The sequence below is a fragment of the Salminus brasiliensis genome, chromosome 1, assembly GCF_030463535.1.
Source record: "Salminus brasiliensis chromosome 1, fSalBra1.hap2, whole genome shotgun sequence".
Classification (NCBI taxonomy): Eukaryota; Metazoa; Chordata; class Actinopteri; order Characiformes; family Bryconidae; genus Salminus; species Salminus brasiliensis.
In genome coordinates this window covers 61,114,129-61,141,173 of record NC_132878.1, presented here as the reverse complement: position 1 = coordinate 61,141,173, position 27,045 = coordinate 61,114,129, and the positions used below count along the sequence as shown (strand labels likewise).

General features: G+C 39.1%; 1 protein-coding gene across 2 annotated transcripts; it reads left to right on the top strand.

Moving 5' to 3' along the window:
* Positions 1 to 102: 102 nt before the first annotated feature.
* On the top strand, positions 103 to 27,045 carry mylk4b (myosin light chain kinase family, member 4b). 2 transcript variants are annotated; one of them, XM_072684794.1, is made up of 16 exons: positions 103 to 186; positions 947 to 1,170; positions 4,791 to 4,995; positions 19,195 to 19,282; positions 19,568 to 19,898; positions 21,981 to 22,219; positions 22,308 to 22,413; positions 24,490 to 24,583; positions 24,689 to 24,798; positions 25,118 to 25,259; positions 25,349 to 25,419; positions 25,503 to 25,631; positions 25,881 to 26,033; positions 26,395 to 26,473; positions 26,556 to 26,604; positions 26,744 to 27,045. In XM_072684794.1, exons 2-15 carry the CDS (start codon positions 1,115 to 1,117, stop codon positions 26,598 to 26,600), a joined length of 1,848 nt encoding a protein of 615 aa, XP_072540895.1. In that variant the 5' UTR covers positions 103 to 186; positions 947 to 1,114; the 3' UTR covers positions 26,601 to 26,604; positions 26,744 to 27,045. The 2 variants fall into 2 exon arrangements, with proteins under 2 accessions (XP_072540895.1, XP_072540906.1); XM_072684805.1 differs by having other exon boundaries at positions 109 to 186; positions 792 to 1,170.

Sequence of the window (27,045 nt, the reverse complement as noted above, 5' to 3'; positions counted from 1 at the left end):
TATGGACAGAGGAATTAGCCAAGCATTTCTAGAGTTCTGGTGCGAGGGAGAAGCGCTGTTTACACCACGGACTGTGAACAGGAGCAAGACAGCAGGGGAGTCAGTCAGCTAGTGGGAAGCAGCGGCTGCAGCAGCTCCGCCAACCCTCTTTACTAAATATGACACTGTTAAAGTGCAACAGACAAGGTAAAGCCTATGTTAAAATGTATGAAAATGTAAAGAGTTTAATCTCTGGGTTTAATCTAAAAGACCCTGACATTTTCAAAAGCATGGCCTAGTAGCACTAGCTAACTAGCTAGCTAGCTGAAGAGTTTCGGAGGAGGGCTAGCAGGGATTAGCCTCATCATACAGGTTTTCACAATAGGTACAAGACATAGCTATAGGAACAACACGTTTATACAGAAATATAAATAAATAAATAACAAACAAACACATATACATACATATATCGATATCTATCCATCTCTCTCTCTCTCTCTCTCTATATATATATATATAGCTATGTTTAGAAGTAGAGTTTGGATAACGTGTACATTTTTATTTATATTTATAGCTACTTATTTATTTATTTAAAGCCCACGTTTTTTTCACTGGTTTGCCACTGATCATATTTAAGATACATATTCGTATAGCTAGCTAGCTACTTGGGTACTTATGGATACCTATGCTGTCTGTGCTCAGTTCTGTACTGTAAATCATATATGCACAGACTTTGCAAGTACAGTAGCTACATGCAAGTGGCCTTGAAGTGATTCTGGTGGGCACCACTAACTGTAAGCCCTCTTCTGCAGGGTCTCCTTGCCTTGATCCACACAGAACACATGGTGTCCAAATTCCACATGCCCTACAATAACAGTTACACTCCTCCCCCTGTTTCCCATCCTCACATCACCCCATCAACACACTCGTCTGATTCTGCCTTCTCATTCACTGGGTTGCTCTTCAGTTCACCACTCAGAGAAACCTGCTCACACTCAGCACAAACCGCACTCTTCTGTGATCTCTGACTGGCTGTGGACTGAGAGGAGAGCAGTGAAGGATAAAAAGGAAGAGGAGAGGTGAAAGTGACGCCTGGAAGGAGCCGAGCGGGAGGAACAGAAAGGTTCTGACCGAGATGGGAGGAAAAGAGAAGAAAATTGTAAACATCGCCAACCTGCCTAACTGCCAAGTGTAAGTAAAAAAACAAACAAACAAAAAACGCTCACCTTTCTTTGCTCAGTGTGTGTGTGTGCATGTAAAAAGTGACACACATGCTTGCCACTGTAAGACCCTCACACTATCATACGCACATAAATGCACATACTTAACATAGCAGTTATTGAGTTCTTCATGGGAATAAAATACTGGTAGAATGTTATTATATGTGTGTGTGTGTGTTTGCATGAGTGGAAAAGTAGGTCTATGTAATCTCATACTGTACCGTTTTACATTCAGCAGCTGTGCTAGTGATGATAATGAAACGAGAGAACAAGAGGTCTAGCATTAAAGACATTCTCCCTCTTGTGCTCTCTCTCTCTCTCTCTCTCTCTCGCTCTCTCACTCTGATAGCACTATAGCAGTGATAGCACTACTAGAATGTCTCTCTGCCAATCAAACTGCAGTCACACTTTTAACTACACATTAACATATCTAAAAAATAAACATAAAGATGCCACATAGGGTTCTTTTGGAGTGACAACACTGAACTGAATCAGGTGGGTTTGTTGTTGGAAAAATCTGCAGTGCACGGGGATCGCTATTGGACAGTATTTACATAAGGTTTATTTCAAAACAAATGCTATAAAGGCCATTATTTATTTATTTTTTAGGTTATATAATTAAGATAAGGTGTTAAAAGTGGACATTACTTTTTACATGTTTGTAAAATAAATAATAATATATTAATACAAAACTAAATAAACCAATTTTCTTATTTTAAATGATCCCCCCCAAGGGAGGTTTTATTTCCAGTGCTATATATTCCCCTGTTAACTGAGATAAATAATAGTTTGGAGTAATAAGAGTAATTATTTGGTGATGTACTGTTTATCAGTGCGAAACACAGCTCACTTGTCTTGAGTTAACATTATTGGTAATCGTAGCTTCTACGCAAGTTTATTCCATTTCCTTTTTTCCTATCGTATGGACTTTAATACCAGTGGATTGGTGCTGGTGGGTCTCAGCTAAGATTTCGGAGCCCCAGGGCTATAGATAGAGCCTGCTTTGAAGCGATCTGTCTCGTCTCCACTTCTCAAACCTCTGTTCCAACCATATGCTAGCAAGTGCAAACTGTCAGTCAAAATTAATGAAGATGAAATAGTGCTGTAATTCCTTGTGTGCTTTCGCTGCATACTGTAAAGATCCTGCTGAGCCGCTCGCCCGAACACGAAGCTAATTACCACCGCTTATCATGTATGCTATGTCATCTGACATCCTGTTTAATGATTTAGTGGGCATGCATCAATGTTATGCTTCTAAACATTATTCAACTCCCCAAAATAACGTCAACGTAAAAGGCTATATTAGATTGCTCACACTTTCGGCCTGGTTGAATGTTGACATTTAAGCTGATGCCAAGCCCTTTCGACTGATTTTCAAACTTTATTTAATGCCGGCTGCGACATCCTCACAGATTAAGGCTGGATTTCACAGACTACAGTAGTCTGTAAACACACCTGTAATTATTTTAGACTGCATGTAGAATAAGCACTCTAACACTGCAGTTGGAACTTAGGGACCAGAAAGGCAACATGAACACAGTTACAGACACAAGAACAAACTTATGTGTTGGTTAAGAATCAAGGTACTCACACGAACAAACACACACTTCCCTATTTCAAGACAGCACTGTGGTATGTTTGAGACCACACTGGGGGGAGAGAAAGAAACAAAAAGACAGAGAGAGAGGGAGAGAGCGTGAGATAGGCCTACACGAATGTCACATAAGAGAGAATGTGCTGAAAGAGAGACAGTTTATCTTTCATTAGCGTGGGATGAGCACCTCAAAGCCTTTTAATTAAAACCCTGGAACACAGCACCAAGGCAGATAAAGTGATGATCGTTCATACAGCGCACACACACAGCCCTGCAGTGACCTCCACATACCCAAAAGGGTAAAGCATGTTAAAGTATTATTTTGTTGATGTCACTCACAAACCTTGTATCTATATTTTTTATATCTATAACTTTTTTTTATTATTTTTTTTTACATAAAGTGAATCTGGGAGCTGTTCTTTACATTGTGTTAACATTTAATTAAAAACACAAATAAAATGCTCCAAAATAACTTATAATAACTTATAATAAAATCTTTTTACATTGAACTTTCATTTCTTCTCCTGTAACGTTGCCATTTTTTTTTAGATTTTTTTTGTGGCAGCAATGATAAATATAATATTTCATAGTTTAATTAATGTATATCTACTATATACTATGTGTGCAATAACAATAATAAATGAGAGAGAGTGCTATACCCAGTGATGGATGATTGACTGGGCCAGTGGGCTCAGTGCCCAGGGGTTCCCTGCTGCTAGGGGCCTCTTGGGGCCTCGGACAACAAGCGTGAGGCGGTTTAAAGACTGGGAGCGTTCCACTGCAGATGCAAAAACTAGATGAATTTTAATGGTGTGCACTGAGTCTTAAGAACAGCTGCTTTGGGAAGTGAAGGAAACAGAAGACCATCACTTAACTCTTTCGTGTTCCCTGTTGGCCAGAGCGTGCCTTAAAAATAGAGCGGCACTCAGTGAATGCTTTGTTGATGGAGCACCAAAGAGTCTACTCCATTCTGTGTACTTTTACGTCAGGACGCTGCTTTGTTGTGTGCGGTATCAGATGGGACCTCATTCGTGCCTAATTGACCCGGACAGTATGATGCATATTAAGCTTTTGGAGGGGACTGGATGTCTGTACATGGTCTGGAATGCTGTCCTGTTGTGTTTGGAACTGTTTGAGTTCCACAAACGTTCCTCAGGTTCAGACTAAGGACGTTTTCTGTGTGTAGATAAACCACACAGTTATCTGTGCTGAAATAAATTTACTCAGAGTGTTAATGTGTTTTTTTTTGTTTGTAATTGAATTGCCTAAATTGCTTTTATGTTTTTGAGTCCTGGCAACACTACAGTGCTCCGCAGTCAAGAGTTTGGGAGCATTGTATTTTTTGTTCAAGTCAGGCCAAGTTAAAACCATAAAGTAACTGATCACAGAGCGTCTTTTGAGTTATCTCAACTTAACTCAGCAACACATGTTGAGTTAAACCAACTTAAAAACATTAGAGCTACAGCTGAAATTACTTAAATGTAATTGTCTTTACTACATGTGCCCAAGAAAGTAAATTTACTCAGAACTTGTAATTTTATAATTGGACAACTCTAGAGTGGCACAACTGTCTAACTGCCCACTCATCAAATTCAAAACCCAGCAAGGGCTCAGCGCTGCATTATCATGTCTGAGGACATCATGTGGGTAATTCTAACAGATTGAGGGGGAGGACACAGACTAACCATCTTAATATTTAATTGATGTCAATCAAACTTAACATGCAAACTCACTGAGATGTAAAAACGCTGTGTAACGCTGAGTTACTTTTTTATCATTTTAAGTTGACCTCATTTGTAATTTTAACAGTGAGGAGTAAACAGTAGTAAACGCAGTCAGAGAGTGGCAATTAGCAATTTTAATTCAATTAGCAATAAACTGACTAAACTCACTTTGAGTTAAAAGTTAAAATAGTAAAAAGCGAGATATTTTTTATATAATTTGCTGTGAAGATGATCCTTAATGTAATAAATGTTCTTATCTCACTCTCTCTGCAGTGTGGACAGGTGTGCTGGAGAAAGACAGAGTGTGTGTGGTTCTTCAAAAGCAGACTCATCAACGCATTCTGCATGTCTGAGCGGTCGTTCAGCAGAGGAGGATGTGCTCACAAGCACGGGGCCGAGTGTGAGCCGGCTGGCTTTTTACAGACACCTTGAGCGTGTGGAAACACTCCGCTGCTACTGGGAGCTCAAACACACTCAGGTCTCTCACTCTCTCTTTTTCTCTTTCTCTGTCTCACAGACACAAACACACACACACACACACACACATGGCAGTTGAGTGCACAGAATAAAACACATCATTGGCATTAAATGAACCCAGGATATGAAATAAGTTTAATAATTAGAAATTTTAATTAGATTTTTTTACGTTAAAATATTGTAATTATTAGATAATTCCTTTTTACATGTGAGGAAAAGTCAATTGTTGATCTATAAATACTATAAATACTTTTTGAGTGTTGTGCATTATGCATGTGAGTTCACTTGGCACATTTGTGGATGTGGTGTGAGATGCACACCACTGGGGGGAGCTGTTCTGCTGTTATGGATATAGTTCTCTTTGTATTTAACCTTCTTGCCATTAACATAACACATAGTTCTGGACTTTCTAGTCAGTTAAGCCATCTAACCTTAATATACTGTATTTAATGTCCATGTGTGTTAAGAACTTCCAAATTATATTATTCTTGTACAGGAATAGCTGTTCAATTGCTGTTTGCTGTTATCTAGATGCCCCTACATTACCCAGGAATTATACAGGGTGTAGCTAAATTGTCATGTCAACTTTATTCCACATAGTCTGTTGAGTCACAGCATATATGTGCACTTCACTGTGCACATGCTGCTATTCTGAATTAGCACACACATGTAGGACTCTTCATATTAGTAGGATATCACTTTTGGCCAGACCTCCTCTGTGACGACCAAGCTTAAATAGCTGGAGTGCATGGCATGCCCTGCAGTTTATGAGCATGTGTTTTGATTTTGGTACACTGTATACCCAGTATAAGTATCCAGGCACCCCTTCTAATTAGTGAATTCAGCTACTTTAAAGGGCACTCATGCTAACACAGGCGTTTAATTACACACCATCAACTTGCTTACATCAATTAGCCATAACATTAAAACCCCTGGTGTGAAGTGAATGCCATAGGTTTTCTTGTTACAATGCCACCTGTTAAGGGGTGGGATTTACATATTAGGGATATACATGTAAGTTAATGCTTTGGAAGCAGGAAAATTGGGCAAGTGTGAAGATCTAAGTGACTTTGAGAAGGGCCATATTGTGATGACTAGACCAGTGAGTCAGAGCATTTCCTAAATTACAGGTCTTGTGGGGTGTTTAAAGTATGCAGTGAGTAGTGCCTACCAAAAAGTGCTCCTAGAAAGGACATTGGGGGAACTGGTTACAGGGTCATGGGCGCCCTAGGATCAAATGATTAATTATCTTATGCTAATGTCTTGTGATATCCATGCCTCGAAAGGTCGGAGCTGTTTTGCTGGCACAAGGTGTATCTCCATAAAAAATCTGTGGAGCAGTGTAACTGTTCTCTAGAGTGTTAGGATTTCCATCCAATACCTCTGGGATGACCTGGAGTTATTTGTGATCCAGAATAGAGTATCCAACAAGAGCATCACTAATCATCTAATCACCAAAGTGTAAAGCCTTTCCTAAAGAGTAAAGACTTTTACTATAGCATATATGTGTTTTTTAAATGTTGGATGAAACTTTTGTCCATTAAATATATATGATTAAATAAACCATGAGAAAATTAAATTAATTAAAAGGTTTCTAAAATTTCTTAGCCACATACTAACCTGCTAGCCACATACTGATGATACAAGGTTATACAATCCAACACAGTATAATACCTTCTACTGTTATATCCCTGTCTCTATTGCACTACTAGATCTTTCAGCCTCATTGGAGAGTATAGACTGCAATGCAGATCAGAATTGTCTCTTAAATATGTCTTTAAAACTCACATTGTGGATTATAATCATGTATTGTGTTGATGTTACAGATGACTTTTTGTATGTTTAGACTGTATTCACATTGGTTGCCATAGTAATGATGCATGCATAAGTGAATATGTTGACAAAGAAGAGGAAGGCAAAAGTGATCCAACTGGCCTTGTTTGTAACTTTAATTATAAGTCAACAGAACACTTACACTGTATTTCACAACAGCACAGCACTTTCTATCACCTCTAGTGTGGAATGAACTGGTTAGCAGATTAGCAAAATTAGCCTTTCAGTTTTTAGTAAAGCAGAACAAAAACAATCCACACTAACTGCAAGCTTATTGGTGAACCTGAGCCCTGTGGCCATACATTTTTAAAGCAGCATTATGTGAGAACTGGTATTTTTGTGCTGGGCCCACTACAGTTGTGGATTGTATTTCATTTTGACACTACTGTCATTAACACAAATCATAAACAGCTCTACACATGTATTTTTTGACAAGTAGTAAGAGAAGCATCTGAATTGATACAGTATTATTACAGAATTGTACATGAATATAACTCTGGTTATACAGCGTTACACAGTTTACACAATATTCTACCAAATGTTCTTAAAAAACACATACAAATGACTACATCGAAAAATGTATGCAATTTTTTTTGTGATTTACTTTAAATGTTGTGGTGCATTAAATTGTATCCTAATGTATAGCAATTTCTGACCACATTAGTGACTATGTGTGCACATGTGTATGCACGCATGTCTGAGTTAAGGAGAATGATTGAGCACATTTAGTGCTGTGTCTAATGTTAAAGGATACACTAGCCTGTGTAGAAGCCAAATTTCCACCTGTCCCTCACTCGTCTCCCTGAGTGGCAGGCCCTGAGCTCCTTATGGGGAGTAGAGGAGGGCTGGGGGAGGCAGGGGGGATGTTCACTCCAGCTTGCCTTTCGTAATCGGTGGCTTGGTCACACTGCTGATGTCAACAACCATATCGCTGTTAAGGGAGAGTGAGGGAGAAAAGAGCGAGTGAGAGAGACTGAGTGAAACGAGAGAGAGAGAGAGAGAGAGAGAGGGGGGAATTAAAGGTCCCATTAAAGAAGACATTTGAGGGCGGAGGGAGGCTTGGACAGGCCCGCTGTGTTTGAGACTGCGGTTGCCATGGAGAACTTCTTGCGGTATAAGGACGTTTGGATTGTGGGTAGTGTGTGCTTAGTGGCATCCTTCTTATGGAGGCAATTTTGGAGTTTATTCACCCACAAAAGGAAAAGGGATAAAACTACAGGAAGCACATCTGTTGACACAGAGGTAACACACATATACACACACACACACACACACACCCTTTAGAGTTCTGGACGTGGCTACTCCAGGCTTTCATTCCTCACTTTTATTGCTTAAGAATAACACAGCCACTTTGTATTGTTCATACTAACCATAAAGCCCTATAATGGGTTCATTTAACAGGCTAAAGGCTTTCATAAGTAAAAGAGCATCTTTGTAATGGTCAGTACTCATGCTGTGATTTATGCTGCAGATATTGTGTTGAGGCATGCTATTATTTCAGGCCTGCAGCTGACCTGTAGCTCTGGCAATACACAGGAGAGACATGTAACGTCTAGCACTTCCTACAGCAATTTAGATCCATTAAAAACTGTGCGTGTGATGTTGCAGTTTGCCAGCTTTGCTTTTTCAGTGATATGGGTCAAATGATTCAGATGTTCGGATACGTTAACACATGGTCGGGGTCAGTAGGTTTATCCGGAAGGCCCTGCTGGTCTACACTGATACAATTTCGCAAGTGTCTGCATTTTCCTCCTTATACCTTTTCAAATCTCACCAAAATGTCAGACTTTGCTAGAGTTTGTTTTGTCTTATGTATGTATGTATGTGTTTATTTATTTTTTATTGCTGATTTTCTTGGCGTTTAATTTTTTCAAATCTTCTAAAACAAACCACAACATTCTGAACAGTTCAGTACATTCTGAAACAGCAGAGCAGGGCTGTGTTTTTCACAATTATGTGAATTTCTTAAGATGATCCTAGGATGATCCCATTTCTCAATCCCAGATTAAACATATTACACGCTTGCTTAATAGTGTCTACTATGACTAAATCTTTTAGAAGTGTGAATTAAAAGTGTATGCTGGGGTATGCTGGAGTAAGGAATACTGCAGAGGTTATATGCTTCATGATCTATGATCTACTTCAGAGAGGCAGAAAACGCTAAACTCTGCAGGGTTGAGTCTGTCAGGTTGAGCAGTTTCATTACTAAAATGGTCCCCAAAAGAAGTACTTTCAGTACTGCTTAAATTATCACTGAAACCACTAAGAAACTCATATTCTAAAACCATGAATTTGCATGTAGTTATTAGTGTACAAGTGACAAACTAGAGTGTTAGAGCTAGGCCTTTGGTTCTGTCAAGTTTGGCTAAAAAAAGATGAGAGGAAAATCCCAGTCTCTACAATAATGTCAATTTTTGCTACCCCTGTGATATCCTAGTAGCATTTCATAACTAACCATAATGCACTTGGATATTTTTGGCATGTCTAGATTAAACATGAACATTTAAAGACATTGCATCATAATATTTGAAGTTTGTAACAGACATTCACGTCTTACCTTCCAGTCCGTCACAGAGCTGCTGCTGTTGTTTTCAATTTTTAACAGCTGACTGAATCTTGTGACTACCATTCATATTCACAGCCAATGATGAATCTAGTACTGCCAGAAGGCCCAGAGGGGTAATTATGTCTTATGGAATTGGCCCTTCCCACTGGAAATCAAAATATGATTAGTGGATAAGTTCCTAACTGTGCTAGTATTTAATTTGGCATGTTATGCCTTCAGTTCCACCAGTGGATTCCTAAACCAATAGAATAGTTTGCCTAACTGTATCTACCTAAAAACCAATGAGAATAAAAAAAAGGTATGATTAAATAATGAACTGAAAATTACATTCATGCATTTTCATATAACTCTTGGAAATCAATCAATTCTAAGGGTGCTAGAGTACTGCTGCTCATGAACCTGAAAACTCCACTTTATTGATAGCCTGTGTGGTGACGTCTCACCAGTTCCTGTGGTTTGATTCAATAGTCTTCTCCAGTCCTGCTCTGCCTTGTCTCCAGTGTGGTAATGTGAAAATGCTTCCTCGTTGTAAAGGTGTTTGTCTCCATGTCCAAGACAATATTCTATTCTGAATAAGTGTAAATGTGTCAGTTAAGTATCAGGTGTCACAGTGTGACTGCGTGTCTGCATTGAGGGACAGTTTTAGCCTCAGCTTCCTTGTGTTTTTCAGTTAATGTTTCTACAATGCTCTACTTAGTGGAGAGGGACTGTATTCAACAGTAATTTTATGTGAATGAAGGCTCAGGTGGTCTAATATTGTATATATGCTGTTTAATGCATTGTATGTTAATCATTAGCTTAAAACAAATGAGCAAAAGGCAAATTCAGTGCAGGTGTAATGGCTGAAAAAAGGTTCCCTATTAATGTGCAGGAATAGCTGAGCCAGCATTCTACTTTCAAGTCATTTGAAAGGAGCCATGTCTGTCTGATGAGCTCTCCAGGTGTCCAACCTTTGGATAACACCAATATCTGTCTGCATGCTATACTGGAAACTGCAAAGCTAAAACTTTTGGGTCATTTCGTGGCATGACATGAGTGTACAACATACATCTTCAATAAAACAAGAACAAGAATTTGGTATACAAGTTTCATTGGGTTTCAGAAATCAACACAGGGTTAAAAATATACATACCACCACTTAAATTATCATTCCAGCAGTGCTTCAAAATGTCAAAAGTTTCAAAATGCTGTTTCAAAACAGCTGGTAGTCTCTTCTTGCCCACATAAAAAGGCACATCTAATATTTGATTATATGCCCTGTAGCAAGTTGCATCTTGACCCTAATGCTTTTGGTAGCCATCAGCTAGCTTCTGGCAGAATACTGGTTGGATATTTGACCACTTTTCTAGACAGAATAGGAAGGATTCAGTTACATTTGTTGATTTTCTTCCTTCCTGACTTTTAAGCACAGTCCTAGTCAACAAGGTTGAGGTCAGGGCTTTGGGAAGGCTATTCCAAAAGCTTCATGTCAGCCTGCTTTATACTGCTGTATATCTGATGAGATGTTGAGAAGCATTCTAACCGTGCTGATATTCATGGTAACAGCATGGCTTTTTTCGTACTAAAACTGTATTACTCAGTTGACTCGTTGAGGCCAATTGAAAGGCAAGTCTGTTCACTTGACAGCAATCTTTGCAATGTGTCGTGCAGTAGTTTCCAGTAATTTCCATGCTCCAATCTCTATGAATGAAGATGGACCAACTTACTTGAAACTGAAGATCAAATTATCAGTCTCCAGTCTCCTTATTTATAATGCCTCTAGCTCATCTTGATGAGCCTTACAGTATCAGCAGTTGTCCAAGTACAGGGCTCAACAGGTACCTTAGTAAACCTCCACTTTGTCAATCCTGGTGTTTTGGAATTGTTACCGTTGACCGTTGAATAGCATTAACCCATTTGTTGTGGAACTACTTTCTAGTGGAAGGAATTGGCTGGTGGTGTTATCGTGAATAACAGACTCCCTCTCGTGTTTGATTGCTTGATTATCCAGGCTATACCCACCATTCTAGGACCACAAATGATCTATGTTTGGGGCCGTTGTTCTGTTGGAACGTGTGTCAAATCTGGTGAATATGATTTTGACTACAAAGTAGACAGATATAAGCACAGTGTAGTTGAAATATATTTTTATTTATATAATTTTAATCAGTCGTTTTTTATTGAATCTGTGGACAAAGATGTTCAAAACAGTTCAATCCTGGGGGTGGGTGGGATATAGACTTCCACAGTTTCCAGTGAATGGGTTGGTTGTGACACTGTGTTAAAACTAATCCCTCCGTGTGGCGGCTGTACTTCAGCCAGGCTAGCTCTCACTGTGAGATGTTTTCATGCTTCAAAATGGTGCTATGTTACAGCCACCAAGAGAGAGATTTACACTACCCAGTGATAAAAAAAACAAAAAAACAGGAGAAGGCAAAAACGTTCTTAACTTTGAACTGAAGTTCATGTAAAATAAGAGGTTATTCCAAGTAATTCCATTTTATTTTCCAACTGAAGTTTCCAATTGAAGTTATTACTGAGATTAAAAAATAATATGTGTATAAAAGAGTATAAGTGATTACAAACTGTTGAACAGTAGTAGTAGTCGGACAGCTTTAAAACTATAATCTGATCTGCTGCATAGTTGTATTATGGTTATTAGGAAACCAATTGAATCCGATCAGTTGTAAAAATAAATGTAGAAAATCTTGAAATGACCCTAATCATGGCAATGCAGTAGCAGCTGCAGGTCAGCTGTAGTGCTGTGGGTGATGTGTTTATCACACATGTGCCAGGTCCCTGCCTTCATCACCAGAAGCGTGTTAGCCAGAGTTTCCCAGGGACTCCCCCACGTCAGCTCATACGCACCCAGCTCCCAAGTCCCAGAGTGGCACAGCCAAGCACAGTCTGTTTCAGTCGGGGGAGGAGGAGCAACTGTCAGACTCAGACTCCTTACATAAGACAAATTGAGAAGCGACGAGGGTGGGTGAGGGTGAGGGCTGGGGGGAGATTTAGTTACCCCCTGCAACCCCCTGCACTAAAATAGCCTTATGCACTGGAACCCTCTGTACACAGCTGCTTGGACATTAACCCACAGTAACACAAACAATTGCATACTCAAAGCCCCTCGTTTGGATACATGCACTCCATCCAGTTTACAGAGCTTGTAAAAATCAAGTTTTGGACTAAAGTGTGAATGAGTTAATCATATTTATAGTGCCAGCTTCTGTTACACCGACTGCATTTCTGCCTTCAGCTTTGGTTACTAACAAGCCCATAGCTGTTTTATAGATCCTGACTACACACGTGCATGCACATATGCACAGGCACATCCTCTGTTACTCCACAGACACCATCTTATCTAGTGCTTTTATAAACATGCAGCCCTGTGATATGCATGCATAAAGCATGAGGTTCAATGAGTGATTGACATTTACTCGCTACAGGTAGTTAAACAGCTATTCAGCACCACGCTGACTTTATAGGCTGTCATCACTCAGCGGTGGGTCTCTGTTAATGTGTGTGTGTGCGCACATGGACAGTAAAGTGCAGGGCAAACAAAGTAATGCTCATGTGCATTTTAAAGCCAAAGCTATTAAAAAAACATTTTTTTGTATTTAATCACTAGTTATTTGTTTCCTAACTTTACAAGGCGTATGCATTTCACTGTTTCTGCATTATCCAGTTGCAAAAATTTGGTTCTTTTACTGGCCTCTAGTGGTCAGTCTGTACACAGTAGTTCATCAGTAGTTGGTCAGCATGGCTCTCATTGAAAAATACAATGTTGAAATTGGAAATAGTCTTGGACAGTGTGTGTGTGTGTTTATACACAAACAATATCAGTCAAAAGTTTGGAACAAGATTATTCCTTATTTCCCACCATAAAAACAAATATTGAATTGAAAAGACTCTAAATGAACACATTAAATTGTGCAGTGCTAGCTTCACAATACCGCTTCTTGTGCAGCTTGATGCAGCTTTACAGCCTTGGTGTTCTCTTAACCAGCATCATGAGGAGCCTCCTAAAATATGTTTTTTTCTATTCTGAAAAAATTGTTAATGATTAAGTGTAAAAAGTGATAAACCATACATGTGCTACATCACCCAAATGCCTATTTAGCGTACCAGATATGTGCAAGATTTGTGCTCATGTAACACATTGTATTCATTTGCAAATTGTTAACATTTCTTTAGTGTGTAGGAAGTGCGAGGACATGCTACATATTGCCACTGTCACACAAAAACCTCTCCAAAATAGTGACTTTTCATGAGAAGGAAATGTAAAAAGATTTCAGTCACTTTGGAGCATTTCTATTGGCATTCACATGATGCCACATCAACTCCTTTATGAAGTAAAAAACAATATTTATAGATATATAATTTTTGTATTTTATTTTATTCATTTTTATATTATAAATTATAGTATTTTTGTTTTTGAAATAAATTATCTCTTAATCACTAAAGATCAACATGTCTTTAAGATTATGTAAAACACTTTCACTCATATGTCCAAACTTGTAGTAAGTATATACACACATATATTTGAGCCTTATGGCAAAGTTGCTTAGAAACTTTTTGACTTAACATTAGATGTGTTTGAGTGGTTTTGAGCTTCGATCTGTATCGAACAATATTCAAGATTTCAATATCAGTATCAAAAGAGGATGCACAGCAGTATATCTATTAGAAGCTGTGTTGAAGTGCTAAAGTATTGAAGAAGTGGGATATGACAAGTGAGTTAGGTTTTACATTGTGTGTGTTTGTGTGTCTGTATGTACATACAGTACATCTATATTCTGCCTAGTGTCTAGCTTTAGCTCCTGTCTGTCCCCCAGTAACACACCAGTCCCTTATATATTTGCATAACCAGCTCATCCTCTTTTCCTTGTAACAACAGATTTTTTACTCTCAGTCTAATGTGTCAAACAGAATCAGACACTCGCAGAGTTGAATTGAAAACGAGGCTTTACTAAAAATACCATAGTCCAGATTCGTAATAACAAAACAGGCAAGGATCACTTCCGGAAGGCAAAGGAGAATAAACGGAGGTAAGGAACACATCCAAATGGTCAAGGCAAACTCATAGTCACATAAGCAGGCAGTGGGTCGAAATCCAATGCAAAACATACAGGCAACAAGTCCAAAGGACAAAGCAAAAAACAAAGTAGAAAAGACAAAGGCAAGACGTCATAAACAATCAGAAGATAACACTCAGTAGTTCACCAAGATAGGCATATATTTCTTAACTTACCTAGAGTAAAGCCTGGGCTTATATACTAAGCTATCTGAGTATACACAGGTGATACAAATCAGTACTCAGGATGTGGAGGGATGGTCGGAGTCATGTGATCACTCCTACGATCACCTGAGAGATTTTGGGAAATGGAGTCCGGAACCGCTAAGGTACTCGGGTCGTGACACTCGGTTTCTCTCAACCACCACCCAAAATATATGCTACTAAGTCTATTTGATAATTAATTACATAATTATATGCACTTCTGACTTTTGTTTTGATTCAAAAATGATTTTTCTTCTTTCCACTATCAAATTATAAATATTAAAAGTATTTCCATGGAATTTCTCTACTGATATCTAATTTCCCCGGGTTAATAAAAAGCTTCTGTGCTGATTTTTATATAGTTCACAAACACTGAACCTTTACAGTGAGGGTCAGGTATAGCTGTAGATTTTCCACCTGCTGTCCAACTTCTGATGTGAAGGAAGCAAGTCAAACTGGTCTGGACAAATGGTGCTTAATTTAAGCTTCGTTTATGTCTGTAGGTCTGGCCTGATGTTATCCTACATTTTTCACCTAGATGTGTAGCTTTTTCCAAACCATCCCATTCCCGCCTACACCCCCCGATGCTTCATTAAGTACACTTGACACATGTGGGTCCTCAGCATTCCATCATGTTCAGAGACGTTGCAGAGCATTCACAAACTCTTCTGTGGTAAAATGTCTTAAAATATACATCTGTTGTCTGTTTCTAAACCAGTATATATGTATATACACATACAAACTTTTTCCATTTATAAGCAATAACATGGGAAAACATTCAAGAGGGTGAATACATCTTATGAGCACTGTTTAGTCTAACGCATAAATAAATTCCCCTTAGCTTAATGTTTAAATAGGGTTTATTGATGCCATTTTAAAGATTATTTTTTAGGTAAACTTGTTAACATAGCTTTCTAATAGATTTTCCACGCTAGAAAAAATGGTCATGCATTTACCAAGATAAAATTTGTGATAGTGCAAGTCCAGTGTTTACTAGAAATGGTTTGCTGAAGCATTCTTTCAACATCAGTATCCAAAAATCAGTGGTTTAAAAAGTGAAGAATGTAGCTTCACTAAAAAGCACTTTGCAAAGTCTCACACACACACACACACACACACACACACAACAAAAAAGGCACGTATTCCCTTTTCACATATTTTTGTGGTGGGGAAAGAGGAAGATGACTTGCATTATCAGGTTCACATTCCGGACAAGTCACCAGCCCCCTAGATGCAGTCTTCTCATTCAGGGACAACGCCAGCCATTCAGGCAGAGACTATTAATGACCAAGCCAATCACATCACAAGTACAAACTAACTGGAGCAGCAGATCCAGGCTATTAAAAGATCATTGTGTGCCATGGTATGTTATTGGGCCCTCTGCTCTTGTCCTTTACTAATGCTTTCAGGCTATTAGGTTACACTGTGGCATGTGAGAGGGGTGTTTATTATCTGAACTGTATCTAATCTGGACACAGCAGAGGAAAGCATACTGTATACAGCTTTATTTTTATTATTTTATTATTTTATTGCAAGTGCATACACCGTTTAGATGTTTGGCATTTGCCATGTTAACATTATGGGTTATTTTATTATGTAATAATTACTTATACAATATAAATAAAAATCTAAAAATGTTACAAACTATTTGCCAAAGTGATATTTCACTCAATATTGCATCCATTCAAGAAAAATAAAGAGAGACAAAAACAAGCATCAGTCATTCTCTCTACACGCAGCAGCAAGAGGGGGCAAACAAGACTACAGTGACCATCATGATAGTCCTAAACTATTACAGTTCCAATAATGCCATACAAATCCAGTGGCTAGCAGCTTCAGGTTTCCAGGTAGCACACGTGCTTGTGAAATTACCTATCAGTAGCATGCACTGTGTATTCTCCATGCGTCTGCGTTTCTTAGCAACACCTGTACACTTGTAACCTCGGGGGTCAGGAGCAGGTTCACAGGTGGTCATAGGCCCAGTGGATCTAGTTAAAATCCATAAAGCCAGTATAACACAGCGTAACACAGCTGAATTCCCTCCTGACTGATGCAGACTAACATTACTCCACCAGCTGACTGCTGACTGTATCATGGCACCTCTCAGAGTCTCCAATACTGTATTTTATTAGACCCAGATCGAAACCATATCCTTAATTAGATTTGACAATAGTTAAAGTGAACTTTTGAACAGTAAACCCTAAGTAAACCCTGGTAGAGTAGTGGTATTGTACCAGTACAGTAATATATACACAATTATGAGCTACTGGTTTAAAGCTGATTCCAGTTGGCAAATGTTATGTAATAAAACAAACATCCTCTTTGACTTTGAGCCAGAGCGGTGCTGTACAGCTCATTTTAACACAGTACTGTGTTCAACTGTCCTTGTGTACAAACTGAATTGCTTCTACTGTACACCTGCTCCGGTTCACTCACATTTTCACACCTGCCTGTGTGTTTAAACCAGGAAATGCTTCCCGTCAGGAAAGAGAAGGACATCCTAGTGTGACATGCACTGATACACACACTCACACCCATCAGGCATTGGACACGTATGCACACAACTCTACAACTCTTTAGGTCTACAGTATTAGAAGTCTTTAGCTGAAAAGATACTTTCATATGTTTTCATATAGCATGTATGTACGACCCCTTGTCCTGTCACTATATCAAAGCAAACATGTGTGTGTGTGTGTGTGTGTGTGACTCATTTAAGTCAAGTTGTTTTGTTCAACTGTCCGGACCAGCTCTGGATTTAGTATCCTCACACCTGGCTTCATGCTTCACAGGGGGATCATAGGGAAATATCTATACCCTGTCAGAGCGCTCACAGTGACCACTTATACGCTGACCAATCAGCACTAGCCCATGGAGTGAAGTATAAAAGTGTGGGATGCACTGTGGGATGGCCAGCATATGAATAAACTGAGAGAGTTTGCTCCTGGGGACTAATAAATGCATTCTAGTTCAAGCAGGCTAATTTAGACTGAAATTGTTTCAAATTGGTTTAGTCAAGTTTTTGCTTGAGGTCTTCTGCGAGTTCTGCCTTTCGTTCCAGTCAGTCTTAACACCAAGATGAGTTCCAGTCTGGTGACATCTCTAGCCAGGGTTTATGACTCGAAACCTCTACATGCTCAGAAACACCCCGGCAATGGACGAACAGATGCCAAAAAAGCCCAGATGACCCCCTCTCCGTCTTCAAAGTCCTCATTCTTGCCGCTCGAGAGACGAATTGATGCACTGTGCAGTCAGGTAGACAAGCTGCTCTCTCTACAGGAGGTGGCCATGAGCCGGCTGGATGCGATCAGTGGAGAGAAGGCTTTTGAGAAGAATCTGCAGCACCTGTTGAATGTATTGCATCTTGACATGAAGACTGTGAAGGAGCGGGCAGAGCAACAGGACAGGAGGCTGAACGCTCTGGAGCAGCTTCTCAGTGGGCTCCAGCATGCTGTCAGTTTCATCGCAGAGGTGCTCAAACATTCTCCACTCCTCAAGAGCACTCACACACATGCTGGCGAGGGGGTGAGTGATCTGGATGGATGAATTGATGGGGTGAATAGAATAACTAATGTTTACCGCACACTTAATTACACTGGGAGACTTCTGCTTCATGAACAACATTAAACCTGAAGAGACAACTGACCCTGGGCTGAGACTGACCCAGAGTGGCTCTAAAGTTACTTTGGCAAGATGCCACATACTTGTGTGTGTATTTGTGTGTACTTCTTGATATCTGTGACTGTGTCTGTGTTTTTTGTTCTTTGCAATTTGCCTAGCTCGCCTTTTTTTAGGTTTGCATGTGTTTGCATAGTCTGAATTTACATGCCAGGGATTTCGGTCCCCCATGAAAAGATATTACACTGGGCCCCACAACCTGCCAAAATACTCAATCAATACAGTTTTGGGGCCCAAAAACAGTAAAAGAGTCCTGTTTATGAAATGATAATATTTTGGGTTAAGCAGCAGAGTAAATGGTAAAATCATATTGTCATAGTCCCTTTAACAAAATACATGAAGTGAACACAACAGCTGCCCTTTACATGGTTTGAAGATTATAAATAAATTAAATGCTTGGAAACTATCAAACCTGACTGAACTGGAGATGTTTTGTAAAGAAGAATGGTCCAAAATACCTTCAACCAGAATCCAGACTCTCATTGGAAGCTATAGTAGTCGTTCAGAGGCTGTTTTTTCTGCAAAAGGAGGATCTACTAAATATTGATGTACTTTTTCTGTTGGGGTGCCCAAATTTAAGCACCTGCCTAATTTTGTTTAAATAATTATTGCACACTTTCTGTAAATCCTATAAACTTAATCTCACTTCTGAAATATCACTGTGTTCGTCTGCTATATGATATATTTAACTGATATTGCTTAACCCGAACAACCAATGATTTATAAAGACAAATCATCCGGGATGCCCAAACTTTTTCGTACCACTGTGGCTGAATAAACATGTATGCTGTAACTCATCTACATTATAGAGGAGTTCAGAAAGTTACTGATAAAAAATCAATTTGTAAAATATTGTCTCATTTGTCCAGCTGAAAAGCAAGGATGGTGTGGAGAAGCCAAAAGTGTGCTTAAAAGGGCTAAAATCCCAGAAGAAGAAAAAGCCTCCAGATGTAGCAGGTAAGGAAAACATTGCCATTTCCAACTTGGACTCATTGCAAGTATACAACTCATATCTGTGATGATTTGTGCGCTCTTATAAAGTGTTTAGCTTGTAGTTATTTCTCCGAAGGGTATGCTGGGTCCATGGGGGTTCCTATAAGCTTATAAGAAAAAGATGCTAGTTTTAAAAAAAGCTGAAGTTTCTGAGCAAGGCCTCAACTATTCAGACAAAGAAATATGTTGACAACCTTAAGACTATGACTGATGCTCTTTGACAATTTACACTCTGTCCTCTGTGTTTAGATGCAGCCCAAACCGACTTAGAGGAAGTGCAAAAGCTGAACCAGCAGAACACTGAGCTTTCTCATGGCAATGCCGAGGCTGCTGCCTGTGCAGCAGAACACCTGGACTTCATTAGAAATGAGCAAGAACCACAGACTGAAAAGGAGACAGAGAAAAAGAGAAAAGAACTGCAGGCAGCGGAACAAAAAGAGGAAGGAGAGAAAGATGACGACATACGCGCTGAATTGAAACAGAAGACAGAGAGACCCGAGGACTTGAGTGTGCCAGTAATGCCCCCTCTGCTTGTCCCACCCAGCGAAATTAGTGAAAGCAGTGCAGTCTACCAGGAAAGGTACCACATTCAACCTTTTGTGTCTCCCAATTATCCTTTAATATGATTCTTCGAAGGTCAAGTTTCTGCCTGCCGTGGGTTAGTGCCAAAATAAAACTCAAAATCTCAGCTTTAGACATAGCTAGGTGTCTAGGTTAATGATAAAATGGTGTTCTTATTCATGTTTAGTATGGTTTCAGGCCATGTACTTAAAATACATTTGGTTTGAAACTGAGAATGTACACCCATTCATGCAGTCCATGCAATGTTTTTTTTTGCCAGTTTCTTCCCTTTCAATAAGATGCATGAAAGGCACTCTTTATGCTTTATACATAGGCAAATGTGCTTGAACATAAATAATATGTTTTTCCAAAACAAACTGTACAGCATATTTTTCATGTTTTCCAAACTTGAAAAATTTGCTTTACAAATTTGACCAGTTCACTAAACTAGATAAATTATATGTTATGTCACATAACACTTTTGCGCATGTGTTTCTTTTAGGTCAAAGTTATCTGTTTGTCTTGTCTTTATTTCAGTTCATAAATAGTATACATAGTATAATATAGTGATATATTTCCATTTCCATTTATACAGTATGATCTATTCAAGTGTATGTATTTTACATTTTCAAAGCTCAGTACCATGTAGACAATTTTTACATACAGTTGTGTTCAAAATAATAACAGTTTGTTCAAAAATATGAGTTAAGCACAAAATCTTTATAATAGTTTTATTTCCCTGCATTGGGAACATTGCACACTGTTTTCTAAATCAGAACATGTACATGAGAAATGTATATAATTTGAACTACTTTACAGAAAATAACAAAAAATAGCAGTGTCAGCATTTGTCTTTACAAACTCAAAATATTACTTAAATTTTTACTATCATTTTTTTTTAATTTAGCATTCCTGTGAATCACTTACCTAATATTTAGAACTGCTTCACATCTATGTTGCATAGAGTCAACCCACGTCTGGCAGCCCAGCCCAGGATGCTTTGACTACATTCCACAGTACATTTGTCCAGGGATTGGGCTGGCCACTCCATAACCTCAATTTTGTTGGACTTGAACCAAGATTTTGCTTGTTTACTGGTGTGTTTAGGGTTGATGTCTTGTTGAAGCACCCATTTCAAGGGCACTTCCTCTTCAGTGTAAGGCAACATGATCTCTTCAAGTGTTTTGATATATGCAAACTGATCCATGATCCCTGGTATGCGGTAAATAGGCCTGGCACCATAGTAAGAGAAACATGCCCATATCATGATGCTTGCACCACCATGCTTTACTGTCTTCAGAGTGTACTGTGGCTTGAATTCAGAGTTTTGGGGTCAATACCATTTTGCTTTCATCAGTCCACAAAATGTTTTTCCATTTCTCTTTAGGCCAGTTGATGTGTTCTTTGGCAAATTGTATCCGCTTCAGTACGTTTTTTTAACAGTGGGACTTTGTTTGGACTTCATGTCTATTAGATTAGCTTCACACAGGCTTCTTCTAGCTGTCACAGTACTCACAGGTAACTTGAGACTGTCTTTGATCATCCTAAAGCTGATCATTGGCGGAGCCTTTGCCATTCCAGCTATTCTTCGATCCATTCGAATGGTAGTCTTCCGTTTTCTTTCACGTCTCTCAGGTTTTGATCTCCCTTTTAAAGCATTGGAGGTCATTTTAGCTAAACAGCCTATCATTGTCTGCACTTCTTTATAAGTGTTACCTTCTTTAATCAACTTTTTAATCAAGGTACGCTGTTCTTCTGAACAATGTCTCGAACGACCAATACTTCTCAGGCTTTCAAGGAGAAATGCATGTATGTGCTGGCTTCACCCTTAAATAAGGGCCACCTGATTCACACTTGTTTCTTCACCGAATGATTGACCTCACTAATTGAACTCCACACTGCTATTATTTTGAACACACCCCTTTTAATGAATTATTCAAATACACTGACTCATAAGCATGGATATCATGAATGCTGTCTGTTGGTTTTCTAAGAATCTACTGCAACAACTGGTCATGTGGTAATATAATTTATTATTTAATATAATTAATCTGGTCTAGTCATATTGGACTGCTATTAAGTATCCCACTTTTTTTGTAAGTGTGTTTAGCTCTGAAGAACACGTAGAGTTGACTGGCAGCACTAAGAGACGGGTCACAGAAGAGAATCTGGAGAAAGATGACCTTAAAAAGAGCAGAGTGGAGCAGAGGTCAGGGGAGGTGGAGAGGAGCGAGGAAGAAAAGCCAGAAGTTGAGGCTATAGAAGTGTTAACAAAGGAACCAGAAGAACCAGAAGGGGAGAAGAAAGAAGGAGAGACAGTAGCTGAAGAGTACATAATTGGTAGTGGATTTTCTGCTGTCGGTTCTATTCTATAGATGTGCAATAAAATAAATATTGACTGATTTTCCTTTCTGCTCTTTTTTTCCAGATTGTTCACCTCCACCTCCTGCACCCTTTGAACACCGAGTGGTGACATCTAAAACCCAACAGATAGCTACATACTACACCATCAACAGAGAAGAAGTGCTTGGGGGGTGAGTTAAAGAAAGAAGCATACAAAAAATAAAAATGGATGTCTGGATTGCACACTTTCTGTTCAGTACCTGCGATATAGTGGAACGGAAACAAACTGCACTTACTGCTTAGACATTACACTTACCGGACAAACTGGGTATCCAGTGGAAAATCCAGTTTGCTTCTGCACTCTAAGCTTAAGGTCACACGCTTGGTCTGGGAGAAGGGGGCGGGTCTACCAACTCAGTAGGGGAATCTGGCTCTGTCTTTGTTCTTTATTGCGTAGGTTGCAAATGTGAGAACATGACAGACAATCTTGGCTTTTCTATAAAACAGTGGAACCACAGCATCCATGTTCTCTACAGTCATTGGTTAGAACAGACAGCAATCAGCTGGTTGCATTAAAAACATCTATGTTTTTAATGGTGTAGTGTAATAGAGTGGTAAACACCAGTACCCTCCCTGTCGCAGACTAGGGTTTGAATTCTCAGCTGGGGGAGCACACTATGCTCCACTCTCTTAACACTATATACCTACTTGTGAAACATAATTCAGATGCAAGCTGCTCTGAATAGGAGTTATAATGAGAACCCATCATAATAATAATAATTAAAAATTTACACCATTACAGCTATGACCTAAAGATTGTCTAACAATGTGTCAGGAACAGTAGTTTTGATCTGTGTTACTTGATCTCCTGTGGACATGGCTGGCCTGTTTCTGATGGTACCAGAGACTGATGTTTCCTAAGTGTGGCAAACTCTGTAGTCATTTTTCTCTGAAGGATTAAGGACTAGTTTACTTTGTGCTTCCATAAAGTTACACCCACAGGTGAAAGAGTGTATATGTACAGTACTCTTAGGGAGGGAGAGAGAGCGAGAGAGAGAGGGAAAGGGAGGGAGGGAGAGAGAGAGACAATCAGGTCTCATGTGTCAGGTGGTATATTTTTCCTGCAATGAAAGTAAATCCCGAAAGAGCCAGTGGAGCTCTAGGGCCTAATCCCCTACCACTATCATTAACTCCTTCCTGTGTCTATACAAAGGTAGGTTATGATGTGCTTTACTCTTACATGACTCTAGGACTCTTAAGCAAGCGAGATGTGCTTTGAATTGGCCAAAGTCAAATGTGTCGAGTGGTGACATATGAATGTTACAGCAATTGTGTTTCTAACATTTTATTAATGAACCAAGAATCTGAATATTCATACTTGAGTAAAAGGTCTGCTACGTTACTGATAATTTACTTAAGTACAAGTAAAAGTACTAATGACGAAAATGACATAAGAGTAAATGGTTTATTTACTCTTACTATTTATTACTCAAGTAATTACTTTTACTTTTTTTGATGCCTTCAACAGGGGTGTGGAAGTCTAATTTTGGAGGCCTGCAGTCAATACAGTTTGGTGATTTCCTCCTCCAGCACACCTACTGAACCTGATGATTAACTGGTGTGTTGAGTCAGTTGTGTTTGAACAGGAAAATCACCACATTCTGCTAAACTAAAGTCTACCATGGCTAGAGTTTCAGAGTTTAGACATCCACACCTAGTTAGTTTATGGAAGTCCACACCACTGCTTGGGTGTTTGTGTTTGGTTGTTCTCATGCCATAGCAACTAAAGGAAACCAAATAATACACGCAGGTGTTCTTTCTGTTCTTTGACTGCTCAGAGGTTTGGCAAGGAAATGGGTGTTTTCTCTCTTTCACATTTCACCAGAATAAATTACCCCTTAACATGACTCATTAACTCTGATTTATTGACTATATTTATTTATCAGTTTTAATTTAACCAATCAGGTTGGTAGGTTTCGTGTTCTAGGAGTGATATAAGCCTCTGTAAAGGGTGGGATATTAAAAAAGCAGATTTTGCGTATAGTACATCACTGACGTACACTGAAAAATTAGACTTTTTCTTCCTCAATAAAATGTCTTATGATAGTGACCTATACATACTACATCCTTTATAGTATATAGTATGTATATAGTATGTGTATCATACTGTATAGTAGGTAAAAATAATAGGTAAAAATAGACAACTCTAGCTGTAACAGCTTCATGTTAATTTCTTCTGATATGCAGTGTTTTTTTGTTTTTTTTAGTGGCCGCTTCGGAATGGTACATAAGTGTGTGGAGAAGTCTTCTGGTCTTACATTGGCAGCTAAGATCATCAAAGCCAGAAGTCAGAAAGAGAAGGTAAATCCTTTTACCAGTACCATAATATTGTCAGCTCCACCTCTTCTGACTGAGAAATATAGAAATAAATACTACATACATCTGATTTGTGATATGTCTCGTCAGGACGTGGTAAAGAGTGAGATTGAGGTCATGAACCAGCTGAACCATGCTAACCTGATCCAGCTCTATGCAGCTTATGAATCTCGCTTCGATGTCACTCTTGTCATGGAGTAGTAAGTAAAGAAAAACACACACACGCACACACACATACTGTGTGTCCAAGAGTGTGCAGACAACCCTTCAGTGTTCATTTGTGCACACACGGCTTGTATAATCTCTATGAAAAAGCCAAATAGGATGAGTGTCTCTGAAGCAGCCACATATGAGCCTAATGTCACTATGCTCAGTGCTAAGCATTGTATAAAGCGCCGCAGCAGGTTCTGAAGAAACACTGGATAAGCAAGAGTCTAGGATGTCCTGGACACTAATTGAAGTACAGGAAAGCATAAATATTATTCACACAAGCCTATTCAGATGTGTGTGTACTCTCAGTGTTGAAGGAGGAGAGCTGTTTGACCGAATCATTGATGAGAACTATAAGCTGACAGAGCTGGACACAGTGCTGTTCATCAGACAGATCACTGAGGGCCTGCAGCACATGCACAAGATGTACATACTGCATCTCGACCTGAAGGTAGAACACAGTCACCAGCCAACATCCAATTAACGCTCATAGGCAAAAATAATTTGATGCTAATGATTATCAATCCTTGCTTTTTCCAGCCAGAAAATATACTCTGTGTGAGTCGAGAAACAAATAAAATCAAGATCATTGACTTTGGCCTGGCGAGAAGGTTTGTATATTGCAAAATTATCCCACCACCTTCATTCCACACCACCCAACTCTCGTTTTATGCTCCTCACTCTTTCTGTTCAGATATAAACCCAGGGAGAAGCTAAAGGTGAACTTTGGCACACCTGAGTTCCTGGCTCCTGAAGTGATCAACTATGAATTTGTCTCCTTCCCAACAGATATGTGGAGCTTAGGGGTCATTACGTACATGCTGTGAGTGCCAGTTTCTTATATTTTTGATTTACTTTTAGCATTTACATGGATAAGGCAAGATAAATGGGGTGGTTTAGGTCATTTATAGGATAATCTATGTTCTAAGTTCACTTGAGTTTACATTGAAAAGGTTTTGTGGTACTCAAACTCAGTTGCAAACTTTTTTCTGTGTGCATTACTAAAGCTAACCTCCCAAACTCTAAAATTCATAAGCGTTTATTGTGGATTATGTTAATTGTATGTTTAAAGGCTAAGCAGCCTGTCCCCGTTCCTGGGTGATGATGATAATGAGACACTGAATAACATCTTGGAGTGCAAATGGAGCTTCGAGGAGGCGGAGTTTGCAGACATCTCTGAGGAGGCCAAAGACTTCATCACATGCTTGCTTGTTAAGAGCAAGAGGTACGATGTGTGTACTGTAAGCAAGCGTTTGTGTGTGTGTGTTACTGTTTACATGAACCAGTTCAGTCTTTTTTCTTGTTTGCTTCTAATATCTGGTCATTCCTTCAAAAAATAATCTATGATAGTAGATCGGTAACACATCAAAACTACTAAGATACACTGCAGATATTATTCCAGCATATTATTTTTTTTATACTATTAATAGTTTATTTAATTGTTGTGTATTGGTTTACTGTAGCTATACAGTAGCTATACCAACAAGAATCCTTGGGCAAGACATGTAATGCTTCATTCGCCTGCCTCTGCATAATGACTTAATCCCCAAATGGCTTAAATGTAAATTGGTGTTTTTGTTCTGTAGTTGGAGGATGAGTGCAGCTCAATCGCTGAAACACCCCTGGCTGTCGGACCGAACACTTCACTATCGTCTCCATCAGAAAGTAAGCAATGCCTCGCTAACAAATTCATTAGTACTTTGTAGTAGGAGCTCTTGTTATTAGTGACTTGTGTGTTTTTCTGTAGAAAAACAAATGCCACTCCACCCGTTCTCCTCCTCCAGAAAGCTAAACAGGTAACACTGTGCCCTACAATTCCCCAACCACACCTGGCCATATTCTCACTCCTCATTATCTACTCGCAGAAGACACACACATATTGTTTTTTCCTATATTGAGTTTCACCAAGCCTACCATCCCTTTTTTTATACACAGACGGTGTCCTTTACCCTCCTGGAGCCAGGATGTCAAACTGGACCAACAACATACCTGAATGGCCTCCCAGCTGCTATGCATGCAATGAATAGCTATTACACAGGTGCATCATGACTAATATATGCTTTATATTAACAGGAAATTCATAGCTTTATAGCTTATAGGGTTCCACTTGCTTCATCTGCTATACGCACAACTCTAATACAGTAAAAAAGCCAACATTTATTTAAGTCTTATTAATGTTACATTAAATACTTTGTTTGTTTGCTTGATAATTATGAAGGTATGTAAAATGCTGAACA